Source organism: Cryptomeria japonica, chromosome 5 (assembly GCF_030272615.1).
Source record: "Cryptomeria japonica chromosome 5, Sugi_1.0, whole genome shotgun sequence".
In the NCBI taxonomy this organism is placed as follows: domain Eukaryota; kingdom Viridiplantae; phylum Streptophyta; class Pinopsida; order Cupressales; family Cupressaceae; genus Cryptomeria; species Cryptomeria japonica.
In genome coordinates, this window is record NC_081409.1 from 773,464,571 (window position 1) to 773,479,788 (window position 15,218).

The following is a 15,218-nucleotide window of genomic DNA, read 5'->3' on the forward strand; positions in this document are numbered from 1 at the left end:
CCAAAAAGGAGACAACTGTAAAGAAAAATTCATTTATATAATGCAACCAGAAACAAGTATCAAAGAAAAATGGACAGAATACATAATATTTTGTACTAGTCTACAGAAGAGGGGCATTTTCCCTTACTCTTCCAACCTCTTCCAATGAAAAACTTCATCCCTTATATAGAAGAAAGTACAAAGATCACCCCTACAAATGAGTGACATTTGTCATAAGATCAACCGCCAAAAAACCCACTCGGAGATGGACATGTGAAACCCTGATCACAAATTTGTTCAACCCATTAGAACCCTTAGAGAAAAACAGATTTTGTCTTCACATATTGGCAGCCACCAAGGTTTTTATCACATAGGACAAGAAAAATTTCATGAAATATGCTGTATTGGCAGCCAAGAGATGGCTTGAAGACCATTGTGACTTGGAAACTTAACTACTGCATTAATAAAGGCATGACTCACCCATGCCCTGCAATCTAATCTTCATGTGAAATCACGCAAACAAGTGGAATGTTGTGTCAGATTTTTTTAATCTCACTTATGTCTGTCTGTTTCTATGTATATGTATGTGTGGGTATATGGAATGTTGGGTCAGATTTTTTAATCTCACTTATGTCTGTGTGTTTCTATGTATATGTATGTGTGGGTATATGTGTAAGCCCTTCAAGAACAAACTAAAGGGAATTAGTCCTATATGATTTATAGACTACAATGCATAAAATGCAGCCAAAAGCTAAAAGAACAAACTTAAATATATATTAAGAATATAAATAATAAACACTACACATGTCAATTTTGTGTGTATTTGTGTTGTGTGTTCATGTGCGTGTGTCAGACACAAAGGCTGCAAGGAGTATCCTCGTGATTAATATGGACAATCACACAATATTACTGATCACATTTTTATAGTGGGTGTGTATATGAAAAACACTAAAGCAATGCTAACACAAATTCTAAAAACATGCACCATCAATTGGGAATTACATCAAGAAACTTGAAGCATATAAGGTAAGGCTCATAAAACCAAGTGACTAGAAAGCACACACTCTACGTCTATTTCAATTAAAACAGAAAAATAACTCTCCAAACAGAAATAAAATGGGCACAATAATTAGCATGAGCACATAATATCTTTAGAGAAAACTGCAAAATTGAAGCAAAAAAAAAAAGAGAAACAAGTACTTTATATTATTCATATCAGTCCAGTACTTCTTGTTTGTCTACACATTCTTCTATACATGATATTTCAGTTAGATCAGAAAAGAATGAAATATACCTCAAGTACAGGCACCTGCACTACAGGATCAGGGACCACATTTGTCTGGAAAGAGGTTAACTTTGATGTGTAAATGCACTCTGTCATCCGGTCATGAACCTGTAAAATCAAACATAAGACAAGCATTTGTAGTACATGAGAAGATACAGATAGAAGTTTCGTTAATTTCACAAAAAAGAAAAAAAGTTTTAAGATGTAGTACATGAGAAGATACAGATAGAAGTTTTGTTAATTTCACAAACAAGAAAAAAAAATTTAAGATGGTGACATTATACATATTTGTATATATGATACAATTGTAATGTCCCCTTATGGGTTATACCTGAATTTCGCCCCAAAGTAACAAAACTAATGATATCATTTATTTGCAAACAGCATTCCATAACTAAATCATATAATGATTATTGAACTTAAAGGAGATAAATGATTAACATTAATGAAATGATGTTTAGTATCACTTATTTGGATCTACTCTCTAATTTCTCTTCCAACAATTAACCATACTATTCGCTACAACTAAGCCCAAGGGCGCATAGTACCATCCAACCACGACAATTCCATCCAACTTGGGGTGTTGTGCTTACATTGTGGCAACGGGTCTATTGCCACTCCTTATAATGTTTACTTATTAATCCATATATGATTGATTGTAGAAAAAATAGATATATATTAAATTAATAATTAAAGAGAGTCTAAATAGATTGATAATTCCATCAGTAACTAATTTAACATACATAATAGAATATTTATTAAATAATAAACTAATATCACATTGCATACCAATTATTCCTAGATCACTAGTTTACTGAATGTAGATTGTATAAATATATATCAGATCTGATCTCAGCAATTTCTTGATTGGAGGATTTGAGGTATTGGTAAGTGATGATTAAGTGGTTGTTGATTAGATGATTGATGAGTGATGATGTAAGAAATGCTAGTTTGATATATTAGTGAATGATGATTGAATATATGCTGATTTCATAGAGTGATGATTTGCTGATTGATTGTTTGCTTGATTTGATAAGTGATTATTGCTTTATGGATTCATGACTAATGATTGATAGGTTATCCTTTAATGCTTGTAATGAATTCTCCTCTATACCTTATTGGTAAAAGGGTCACCACCTTTCATAAGAATTGAGTCACCACTTTTCATTGTTGCCTCTGAAAATAATGAATTATTCCCCAACTTGATCTCCCCGGGATGTCCTCCTCATATGAAACTTTCTCCCCTTCAAATCTTCCAATGTGATAGAGAGTCGCACCTCTTCATCACATCTGCCCTTTGCAATGCTCACAACTTTTCACAATTACCAACCTTTGAAAGAGTTACAACCCTTCATCAATTCTGCCCTTTGAGAGAGAGTCACAACCTTTCATAATTATTACCCTTCGAAAGAGTCACAACCCTTCATCATTTCTCCCCTTAGAAAGAGTCACAACCTCTCATAATTATCACCCTTTGGAAAACTCATAACCCTTCACTATTTCTGCCCTTTGAAATAATCACTTCCTTATTTCATTCCCCATTCCTTCTTCTTCCATTTATCTTTCCTTAATTCCTATGCTCCATTCTTTTTTTTCCCTTTTTTTTTCTCCTCTTACAAATGAACTCTTCTCCCTTTTATATCTCATGTTTGAGTGAGTCACAACTCTTCATGGCATGCCTTTTGACCTTTCATTAAACTTAATTAACTTGTTATTATATTATATAATATTTTTATTATTATTTATTTATTTAATATTTTTCATATTTTAATTTTATTATTATTTCTTATTAAATCCTATTTCAGAAAAGGGGCATTACAGTAATAAAGTGTATTCATTGTTTAATGTACTTAGGTAGTTAGATGTAGGTCATTAAATAAGCTTGTTGTAATTGTTGCAGCTCTTAATAAGCCTATTGTACTATCTTTTAATGTAGTACAGGTACCTGTGCCATTTAGTGTTCTAGCTGTAATAGTACTTCTCTAATTCTACATATTAACATTCTGGCCATTTTTTATCATCTCATTTATTTGCATTTACTAAAACATTGCTATCATAGCTACAAGTCAGGGTTCCAAGTTGAAAAGAAACTTGGGACAAGGTTGTGATCATGGGTCAAGTTCACAAGGTCAGCTAGAGTACAGCCATGGACAGAAAATGAGTCAAAAATCAGGAGTAGTTTTCAGGCCTTCAACAAATGTTTGCATCAAAGATAAAGTCACAATTTTTATGCCAAAAATCGTGGGTTACAGCAGGCAGGAAATTGCACATTAGAAAAAGTCAGAAAAATACCCATTTTCAAGCCAAAAATTGCAGGCTGTGGACTAGGAATCATCTCTAGGGGTTTTTATGGATGCAAAAGTATAGTCAAATGACTGAAAACAATCCAAAATCACAAGAAAGAAGCATAAAAAAAGATCCAATAATCGTACAACATAAAAAATTGTCAAAATTCACATCATCTTTTTATTCTCAAGTCCTTTTGCAGTTTGTTACAGTCATGCAGGTTACAGCCTTTCAGTTGCGTTTTTGGAGGCATATGTATCAAAAATCGTGCCTAGGGCACAAAAGATGGCATTTTTTTGAAAATCGTGCAAGGATTTTAGCTATTGCAAACTTTCTAAGTGATTTTTAGGAGGATTTATAGCAGAAAGTTGCTATTAGGGCATGGCACGACGGGCTTTCATATTATGAAAAATACAAGACACAAGTTATAAAGCGAAGGATAAGAACTTATCTAAAAGAATAAAAGAATATTCATAAAGTCTATCCTAAAGACTTAATTAATCATTATAAACTAAATATTAAAACATTAAATTCAATACCCTCCTTCAATGGTGAATCCACTAACTATACCAAGTTTATCCCAAAATTTTACAAATTTATCAAGACTGAAGTACTTGGTAAGAATGTCTGCAGTTTGATCCTCAGTTAAACAATCCTGCAACATCACCAATCCATCTTCGCCAAGTTGTCTAATGAAATGACAATGAGACTCCACATGTTTGGTATGCTCATGGTAGACTGGATTCTTGGCAAGCTTTAGCACCCCTTGACTATCACAAAACAAGGGTGAAGGCCCTGCTTGAGACACTTTCATGTCTAAAAGCATCCTTCAAAGCCATAGTGCCTTGTATGTTATTTTGACTATTCCTCAATCCTCCACTTTTGTCGAGGAAAGAGTTATTGCCTATTACTTCTTCTAGTCCATGTGATTGCACCCGTGCCAAGGCTGAAAACATATCCAGAAGTGGATTTTATATCATCAACAGAACCTACTCAATCTAAAACAATGAACTCGACCAGCCTAGGATCTTTGCTTTTGCTATACAAAATGCTGAAGTCAAGTGTCCCTTTCACATATCTCAACACTCATTTCATTGCAACCCATAAGCAATATAAGCAATAGTTTGTCGTGGTTTTCTCCCATAAGGGTTTCCATGTAAAATCATGTGTGCATCTTGTGTTCTACATTGCTAGATCTTACTTGTAACTATTGCTTTGTGCTTGCTATAAGTTTAATTAAGTGAAAATTGAAAATTGTTGTATACTGATTCACCTCCCCCCCAGCCCTCTCTCAATATAAGTATGTGTTTTATTCAGCATGTTGTAATTCAATGACTAGACCTCCAGATGTAATGTCCCCTGCTAGGATGCTGCCAATTTCATAATAAACAATACCCATTACTTAATATTATCATGCCTTAAATTAATTTATTAAGCTAATGAGCATATTTATCCATGATACAATTGATTGTGGCTATATTCAAAGCCCAACTCTTACTCCCTTCCTAATAATTGGGAATTTCCTTGTCTAGGCTGCGCTGAGACCACCTCCATAATTGGGCCCAGGTTTCCAAAGAATCCAAACAATCCGTCCAGCTCACCCTTGAGGCTCACCTACTTCGGGATGGTTTTACTCCACCTCTCCCTAACAACACCATGCCTCTCCTTATGGGAGGATAATAGAAGTGATTAAGCAATTGGACTATGAATATGCCGATTTCTTTCTATTAAGAATAGATATATTATTAGTGGAAATAAATCAAATTATTATAAACTTAATTAACCATTATAGATCTGATAAGTTTTGTTATATGCTAAGTTGTCAGTACGGATATGGGGGCGGGTACGGGTACGTGGGTACGGTATGTCAGTACGGCAAATTTTGGGGGGGGGGTTGGGTACCTTTATGTACGTCCGTACAAAAAGATATAAAAAATCATAAATATATACATATATGCAGTCTAAAAAGTAAAAACAAAAATTAGATTTAGAATCCTAAATAATTAAACAATAGATTATAAATGATAAATATTTAAATTTAATATAAAATGAAAGTGAAATTATTATAATTATGAAAGTAACCTACAACAACATTTAAATATTTACAAACTTCTAAATTACACAATAGTTAAAATATTCATATTTAAAATAATAATAAAAATGAAAATTAAATATAATATATTTAATTTTGATTTGTATTATTATTATTTTAATAAGTAAAAAATATCATAATAAACAATATTAAATTTGTTTAGTTATATTTATATATTTTAATTTAAATTTGTCAAATTTTAAATATAAATAATTAAAATTTTGAATTAAATAAATAAAAATATTTAATTTTTACTATATTAATGTTAAATCTGACAACTTTTATAATAAATGTTAATATATTAGTTAACATTTATATTAAATCGGGCAACAACATTATACAAAAATGTTTTCATTATAGGAGGTGGTCAATATTATCGGGCATTTTAGTTGGCATTGAATCGGGTATTATATCGGGCTAAGATTATAAATTTATATCGTTTGTCTCCTGACGCGGCATTGGGCATTATATTGGGCAAGATAATAAATTTATACCGGCAGCTGGGCATACCCTCGACCTGCGGCCCTTCCGCGGTCCCCATACCTCCCAATGGCATTAGTGAAGTGGTCACCTGGTGACGGCAAATCCTCTGCCTATTATCGAGCAAATTTTTAATGAATTTTTGCGAATTTCATTTGATTTTTATAAGTTAGCCAAATATCGAACTTGAAGCCGAAAATTCGGTGAAAGCAATGACATAGGTTTTCACTGTGCGTTTGTGCTCGTGGTTTCCTCTCTGCCTGCCATTTTCACTCTACGTCGTGCATGGTTTCCTCTGTGCTCCACGAAAGACATGCATCTTTAACTTTCGTTTTAGGGTTTAAACGACCCGATACGTCTGGATTCGTGGCTCAAAACGTGGATTTGTTTCAGGAGGAAAAAATCAGAACCCTGTCCGAATCCACAAGGATTCCAGGTCGAATCCGAATCAGATATGTATCGTACCCGGATTTGGGGGAAAAATCTGGCATATCAGTAACTTAGGTTATATGTATAAAAATAATAAATAATATAACTATTATAATATTCATATATAATATAGTTGTAAATAGACACGTGGTTCATTAGTGAGACACAACATAACGATCTGATATATCAGAATAATCTGCCTGTGAACAAGTATTGCCTGCAGAGAATTCGATCTACTAATCCCAAAATCATTCACCTTCGATGCCCCCTTCTTCCTTGGTCGATCTACATTATATATCTCTATATCCCATTTGAAGCGATGCGCCCCTTTTGATAGATATCTCCTTTCTAAGAGACATGGCCTTCCATCCACCCAAGCACTGCTTTATGCTGCCCAGTAATAAAGATAATGATTATTTAATTACATTTGTCATCGAGGCCTTTATTAATTGTTTACTTATTTCTATTTCCAATGCCACGATCATAGTTATATCATGCACACGACCCAGGGAAGAGACGCACAGTAAAAATAATAAATATTTGAATGGCCTCGACTTGCTGAATAGTGTCCACAGTTAGTTCTTAAGCCATCTCCTGATAGCGGCTAGAATAAGCCAGCCACAACTCTCATAATCCCAATGTGTATGCAATCATCTGTGGGTGGTCATCATTCAGGGAGAAATCTTGAAGTCTTACTGAGTTAATACAATTTCTCACGGCTGTCCATTTCGGGCATATGATAGATTTATCGCGAGGCCATGACACCAGATCCTTCTAGTTTAAGCATTAAGGGAAGGTATTAGAATATAACAATGATGTAATAAAGTGTATTTGTACTTCTATGTACTAGAGTAGTTAGGTGTCAGTCATTGAATAAGCTTGTAGTAGTTGTAGTTCTTGCAGCTCTCGACGAGCCTGTTGTACTATCTTTCTGTTATGGTAGTTGTAATGGTACACTTTTCTAATTCTATATATTGCTGCTCCCACTTTTTGTGGAGTAAGCAATTCTAGCCATTTTCTTTCATCTCATTTCTTTGCATTTACTAACACTATATACTGACCATAATGATGCAAAATATACTAGTACCTTTTGTTACCTTCTGTTGGCAGGAGATTGGGCTGTGAGGCACCTCAAATGTCATTTGGGTTATTTATAGACCCATATATCCATTATATACCCCTTAAATAGTCTCAAAACACCTCTAATATGCCTAAATAAGCTATAATGACTATAATACTATAGAATAAAAGGCAAATTCATGAAAATAAGATAATTAAGAGTTATTATGAAAGGATGTTTGGAAAGGCATTAAGAGGTTATATAAAGAGGGAAAAGTGGGAGATAAGAGTGTTGCATAGTGGAAATATGTGTGGAACAATATGAAGTAAATACATGTGAGAATAAGGAAGTGTGAAATATATATGTTATATATGTATATATGGATGAAGCGTGATGAATGAATTATAATACGTGTGTAAGACATTAATATACATATGAATATATGATGTCATGGATGTATATAAATGAACGTGTGTAATTTATTATAAATTGGTTTATACTTTTTGCATATATAAGTTGTCCCTTTTTATTGCATCACACCAAAGTTTACATATAACAGAATACTAAATCTTACATTTTAGTCAAGGTTTTTCTATCAACATTGGTTCCGTTGCAGGAACCTTGGTTGTTGTTGCATAAGGAGGGAGATTATACCAAGAAGAAATTTATGTCAAAAATTTGTGAAATGAAAAATTTTGATTTTTTTTCCAAGTTAATATGCCTCGATGGAAAAGATTGAAGATAGAAAATGAGGGTTTAATGAGTGCAATAGATATTTTGAAGGAAGAATTGGTTAAAGTTAAAAAGAATAATTTAAACCTGTAAGAAAGGATGAAATTGTTTAAGGATAGTTATAAATATTTAATTGAAAAAGGTATTCTAGAAAAAGAACTTGACAAAGTTAAACAGAGAAATGAAGAACTACTAAAGGAAAATAGTTCACAAAAAAGAGTGAAATGTCAACACTCAAGAACAAAATGGTAAGTTAGATCAAGTGCTTACAGCATGTTAGAAGAAAAATCAATCCTAAGGTCTAAGCCTACATAATGTCTAAGTCACAGCATTCAGTGAACTACAAACATGAAGTTCGAAATTCGTCAAATATTTGATGGTAAGAAAAAATTCGTTGAAATTCGCTAACAAATACATATTGATTTTTCTTCAATTTTATTTTTGTTAGGCATTTTTTCTAGGGTTTTCTTGTAAATGAAAGCGCAGCTTTTGGCTAGGGCAACAGTTCCATCTGCAGACATGACACGCAAGAGTGAACAGAGGACAGTGCAGTTTTACTTTTATCTGTGCGAAGGGCAGAAGGTGTTGTTTTATATGGGTTCGAACAGACTATCACCCATGATGTGGCCCAACAAGTCCGACGCAACTCCAGTTAGGCTGCAACCCTGGTCAAACAGATTTTCATTGTTTTAATGTTTTATATTCTTTTTAAGTTTTTTTCTTCGTTTTTGTTTCGATATTCTTTGAAAATTTTAAAATGATATTTCTTTAAGTTTTTTTAATAAAATTTTATAGAAATTCAAAATATGTTTTTAAAATTGTATTTTTAAATTGAATATTTATTTAGATGTCAATAAAAAGTTAGAAAATCATTTTATTTAATATTAAATTTTTAAGATCTTTCTTCTTTCCAAAAAGAAAGTTAAACTAATTCGATAATTTATTGGATATATATTTATGTTTTAAAATATTTAAATTTATTTAAGGCCAATTTATTGTCAAATTTTTTCCTGAATTTTTTACCCTTGTCGAACTTCATCCGAATTTTATTGTTGTCAAACTCAAACTCAAACCTTGTGACTTAGCACAATGTAATGCCCCATGTCATACAAATGATTTGTGTTATTCATTTAATGAATCATTTGATAAAAGTGATATAGATAATACTTTTGATAAATAGTGTAAGGTTGAAGATAATGATGATTTTAAATCTACAAATCTTGATAGTTATGATGAGAACGATAAAGGATGTTCTCCCAAGATTGTTGGTCTTAGAACAATGGGAAGAATAGGATATGTAACAAAAGGTTTTAAGCACATTGTATCGATTGTGAGGCTAAATAATGAAGTACCTAGACATGGAAAAGAAGATGATGTTACAAGTAATGTGAGTACTAACAAATCTAGTCAAGAAATGCATTTTCTCATTGTCATAGTCAAGGACATGGCAAAGAAATGTGTTGGGATCTTCATCCTTATAGCCTTTGTGGACTAAAAAATTATTCTAAAATGATGTGTTAGAATAGAGAGTTGAAGAAAGAATCTATGAAAGATTGTATGTAAATGAATTATGAATGGATTGATGGATCCTATTGAATATTTGTGTCGTTGATGTCAGGTTAATTTCAAAGTTTATTTGAGCTGCTTACTTGTGTGCTTGACCAGCTTGAGCTGCCTGGGTGTCTGCATCAGCTGGTTGTGTGCCTGCTAGTGCTACTTGTGTGTATGTTTAAGCAAGCTGTATGCTTACTTGTCGTTGGTCAGCAGTTTGGTCAGTTTTCCTTGCCACTTCAGCTTCTTGTACCACATCATATTTCTTGTGGGACCCAACTTCTCTTTGACGATTCTTCCTAAAATCAATTAATGAAATCGAAGATTCCAATTTGTATATCTTTTACGGAGCATGTGATTCCAGGTGTTGCGATTCTTATTCTACGCAATTATCCTTTGAAGCTGGGCGTTTTTTTTTATGTGATGTTGGCTTTCATTTTCTGCAATTTTTATTTGATGGCAGAGTTAATTGTTTTTGTGTCAGATCATGGGGGCTGCGCTTTTTTCGGCATCGAATCTGAAGGGAATGGCAGAAGTCGTGGGTAATTAATTTTTATTTGGGCGCTAACACTATTAAAGATCATCAGTTAATTTGTGGCAAAATATAGTTGTATATTTCAGACGTGTTCTAATGTGTGGAAGCAGTGCATATAAAAAAAACTTTTGGGAGTCTTTAATTTGCTGAAGATGCTTAAATTAGTATCGTTTTTTTTACAGCTGAGAGAACAACCAATCGTTATTTAGAAGTCGTGAAATTTTGTTTTCTGAGGATTTTCAAGAAGCCTGCGATGGTGGATGAAAGACGTGGGTGCTATCTTTATTGTCATGAAGAAGTGAGTTCTTAAAGAAGTAGACAACGATTCTGAGCCTGGCCTTCATGCAGTGGTCACTTTGTTTGAAAACGTTTCTCTATGTACTATCAATAGTGATAGGCGCTTCCAGTCGTTGGTGTCAGTTTTTGAAGAGGAGCTGAACATGATTATTAAGCAGTGATTTCTCTTTGTTTTAAAAAACAAAAATCGCTTTTTCTGTTAAGGGTGAAAACTCTTGAGCGACTTTCTTCCTTAAAAATCTTAAGTGATACTAAAACGTGGCTGAGGTGCTATTAAGAAGTAACGGCAATCATTATCGTGTGCTGGATTGTGGAGACATGGCAACTATGCCTGGACAGTAGTGTTAAAAAATTTGAGTGGACATTTATGTTTGGTGTAGCTGTCTGTTGAACTGTGTGTGTCGGCAAAAGGATGGGAGTATGGTTCATTTGAATGTATATGCAGATATATATATATATATATATATTGAGATCTGGAATTAGTGTGTGAAAAGAGAAAAATACATAAGAGGTATATATATATACTTGAAAACCAGTTAGGTGCATGTCAGCTGTGAGAATAATAATATATCTGTTGCAGAGAAATATAATTTCATTTTTAAAAAATTAAGACCAGCAGACAAAAGTGTGTATTGGGACTGCAAGTTGTGTTGAGCCTCTTTGGTTGAGCTGAGTGTATGATACAGGGGAGTTTGATTTTGAACTGTGCGTTGTAGTTGCAGCTATGTGATCTCTTGAATACTGAGAGCTGTGTTTGGAGTTTTCTTTGTACAAGCTGTTTGTGAGTTGGTGGTCACAATTCTGATCTGAGTTGGTGCTCTTTGTTTAAAACTGGGTTGGTGCTCACTCTTTGTATTTGAGTTGGTGCTCTGTTAATAAAAGAATTTGTTGAACCGTGGTTTTTTACCCGAAAGCGTTTTCCACGAGATATATCTTGGTGTCTTTGTGTTCAAGTGTCAATATTCTGTTTTCAGATTTGAACTTTGAATAATATGCTAAAATACTGATTCACCCCCCTCCGCCCCCCTCCCTCTCAGTATTTTCTTTCTGTTCTTCAGATCCAACTGGAAAAAGATAAAATATATGCTTAAGAAGTTGTACAAGCATAAATATTCATATGTAAAAAATTATATCAATAAAGAATCTTTTTATTTTTCTAGTAGGAATAGAGTGCACCAAAGGGGTTGCTACTTGCTACTAGAAAGAAGTAAAGAATAAGGGTAAGACTACAATAAAAACATGTCACCAAAACAAAGAGGGTTGTGTTGTGACCTAATTCACACATCGCCCCATCGCAGATGGTGACCCCATGTTTTTTGTTTTTTAGGGTTTTGTCTTAGTTCTGCATTTTCATAAATCTTCATTTTGAGAGAGTTTAAGAGTTAGAGTTTTGAAGTCATTCCGAGTCAAATTGAGAAATCTTGCTCAAAATTGCTTTTGAGTGTTGCCAAAGTGCTCAAAAGGTCCGAAGGACGAGGATCGCAATTGCTTTGGGTCATTTCTAACTTGCTATTTTTAGAAATTTCCTGTGTTGCATGGGTACCCATACCCAACCCCCTAGAACGCGTACCGGAGACTAGTACGCGTCTCCCATACCGGAGACCTGTCAGGAGACATCTCTACACATAAGAGACTCCACGTCAACGAACCCTCCCGTCTCCACCCTAAATAACACGTGCAAAAGTCAAAAAGTTTGACGTGATGCATGGGCAAAAGCAAAATCCACCGACATGAGCCCCATTTTCAGACATTTGTATGACATTTTGAATTGACTCATTTCACATTTGTGTACTTAAACTTCAAAGTGAAAGTTAATTCTTGTTTTGAAAGTTCAATGCCATTATATTTTCAGATTTTCTATAAATTATTAAATTATATTTAAAAAAAAATTGGCGTCTCCAAGTACCCCCGTCTCCTATTTTGAAAAAATAGCCGTACCGGTACCAATACCAGTCTCCAACGTCTTCAAGTACCCCCGTACCCATGCAACCTTGGAAATTTCTGCTTTTTTTTTGCTTTTTTCTGATTTTTGAAAGTGGCATATGGGTTTTGTTCCTCGACTTATTTTATTACTACCATTTTGTCAGAATTTGAAAATCTAGTCTCTAGATATAAAAAGCGGGGCTTCGAAATTTTTGCTTTTTCTGAGATTAGGGTTTCGTTCTTTAGGTCATATTAGTCCTGCCCATGTTTTCAGATTCAAGAAATTTTGCTTCCGAGTATAAATAGCAAGGGTTTGTAAATTTTCGCTTTTTTTTTGGAATTAGGGTTTTGATCCCCATGCCAAATTATTACTACCCATGTTCTCAGATTTTGAAAATTATGCCTTTACAAGTAAAAAGCAAAATGCAAACCCCAATTAGGGTTTTGTTCCAAAAGATCAGCCATATTATCAGTGCCCATGTTCTCAGATTTCGAAAAATGCGGTCTCCAAGTGCAAAAACCAAAATCCAAATTAGGGTTTATGTTCCAAATGAACCAGCATGGTATCAACATGGCATGAACACTATTGATCAAGTATAGAGGAAGAATTTAGATATGGCACGTTGAAAATTTTGCCTAAGTTGGAGAAGTAAAAATGGCAGATGCTTATACAAGTTCGTCTAGCTCAAAGACAAACAAGTGGAATGGTAGATGATCAGCCAAATTTGCCTAAGGGTGTCAAGTATGGAAGATGTTCAGGCAGGATCAAGGTTCGCCTAGGAACAATAAAAGTAGTCCAATGAATGGTAAACTCCTACCATTGGTCAACTAACTCCTGGCAAAGGTTAAGCAAACTCCTACATATGGTTGAGATCAAGCTAGAAAGACATGGCAAACATCCTCCAAAGTCCGCCCTACCTTGGCATAAGGTGAAGATGGCTAACACTCTTCCAAGTCCGCCAAGACAAGGAGAGAAATAAAAACAAGTATGCAAGGAGACCATCCAAGTCCGCCTTCATCAAGTTGGCATAAAAACTCCAAAGTCTGCCCTTCCTAGGGAAAGTTTGGGATGTCAAAGCACTCTAAAGTCCGCCAAGGAATAAAGCACAAGCAAGATGACATTATGTCTTCAAACTCCGCCTTGTCTAAAGGGAAGTCAAGTCCCCCTTAGCAAAGATCAACATTAAACATGACATAAGGTGAATATAGCGTGAGAATTGCCAAGTTGGCAATAAAATGATGACATGGCACTTTAAAACTCACTTGACAAAGAGAAGGATAGCAAGTAAGATGACTTGGAATTTGAAAGCAATTAAATCAATAAAACATATGACATGTCAAGAATCTTTCTAAAGTATGATAGAAGCTTTCAAGGCTCTCTTCTAGAAGAAAGCAAAGGGTTTGAATTTCTTAAAGATAGAATAAAACAATAAAGCTTCTAGAAATCGCCAAAAAGCTATAAGACAAGGTTTCATTAACACATCTCTTTGCCAAGCAAAATTCGCATAAGAGCATAAATCTATGTCCAAAATTCACCAAGGATGAGCAAAGATTGAGCAGCTTCCAAACATAAAACACAATCAGATTCATGACAGAGGCTGATCAGATTATCAGACTTTCAACAGAGATAGCAAAATCCATCTTGGAGATAAGAGATAAAGCATATTCAAGGGTTTGAAAGAAGTAATCAGGAAGTTTGACATATTCCCCAAGTTCGCCATAGACAGCAGATTGAAGGTTTGCTGAGCACAAAGACAAATTGATGAAGCATTCAGGTTTTTTATCATCTCCAAGTCCAAGATTATTCAAGTCTGCTATAAATTTGCACATGTTTTGACAGTCCTCCGAGCATAAAACGAACTTATCCAAGAAGAAAGCATTTAAGCATGCTCAAATAATTCAAAATTCACCTTACAAGAGCATGGCATAACATGATCCAAGTCCACCTAGGGTTAGATAATAAGGCATGACACAAGATAAAGTAAACCTTGACAAGATGACATGACAAAGAGCAAGATAAACTGTCTAATCATCATTAAAATCCGTCATGAGCAGCAAGCACCAGTCAAGACAACTTCCAAACACATGTGCCCATCATGACAAGAAGGCTTATGACTGTTCAAACTCTTTCCAGATTTCGCCAAGACATGAGGAGTGATATCCAAACATTGTTAAACTCCAATCTGCAATTAATAAAGATGGCATAAGTTAATCAAACTCCTACTTAGGGTTTAAGAAGACAGCATGTTGAAAGTTTGCCTATTAAGCATGAAGATTCACCAATGGATGACTGTCCAAAGATCCTTCCAAAGTCTGATCCAAGAAACGAATTGACAAGACAAACAAGATTCAAGTTCACCTAAAGGAAAAAAAAGTAAAAGCAAATTGAAATAAGCCAAGACATAGGATGTGCAAATTGAAATAAATTTGTTCCAAAGACACAAACCCTAAGGCATGACATATATCAACAATCAAGAAATTGTCCAAACCCTTGCAAGATTGATCAAACACTGACACAAATTGATTCATCTGGGCATAAATGGAATATGTGAAGATACCAAGCCAGAGA

The 15,218-nt window shown here is 34.3% G+C and overlaps 1 protein-coding gene across 2 annotated transcripts in view; it reads right to left on the reverse strand.

Annotated features, from left to right (window-relative positions):
• The window catches only part of LOC131031299 (probable phosphoribosylformylglycinamidine synthase, chloroplastic/mitochondrial), a 184,463-nt gene that overhangs the window by 116,595 nt on the left and 52,650 nt on the right, over positions 1–15,218 (reverse strand). For both annotated transcript variants that reach the window (XM_057962383.2, XM_057962384.2), the window contains one exon: positions 1,274–1,372. In XM_057962383.2, the coding sequence (XP_057818366.2) occupies positions 1,274–1,372 (99 nt within the window). The remainder of the gene's footprint in view (positions 1–1,273; positions 1,373–15,218) is intronic.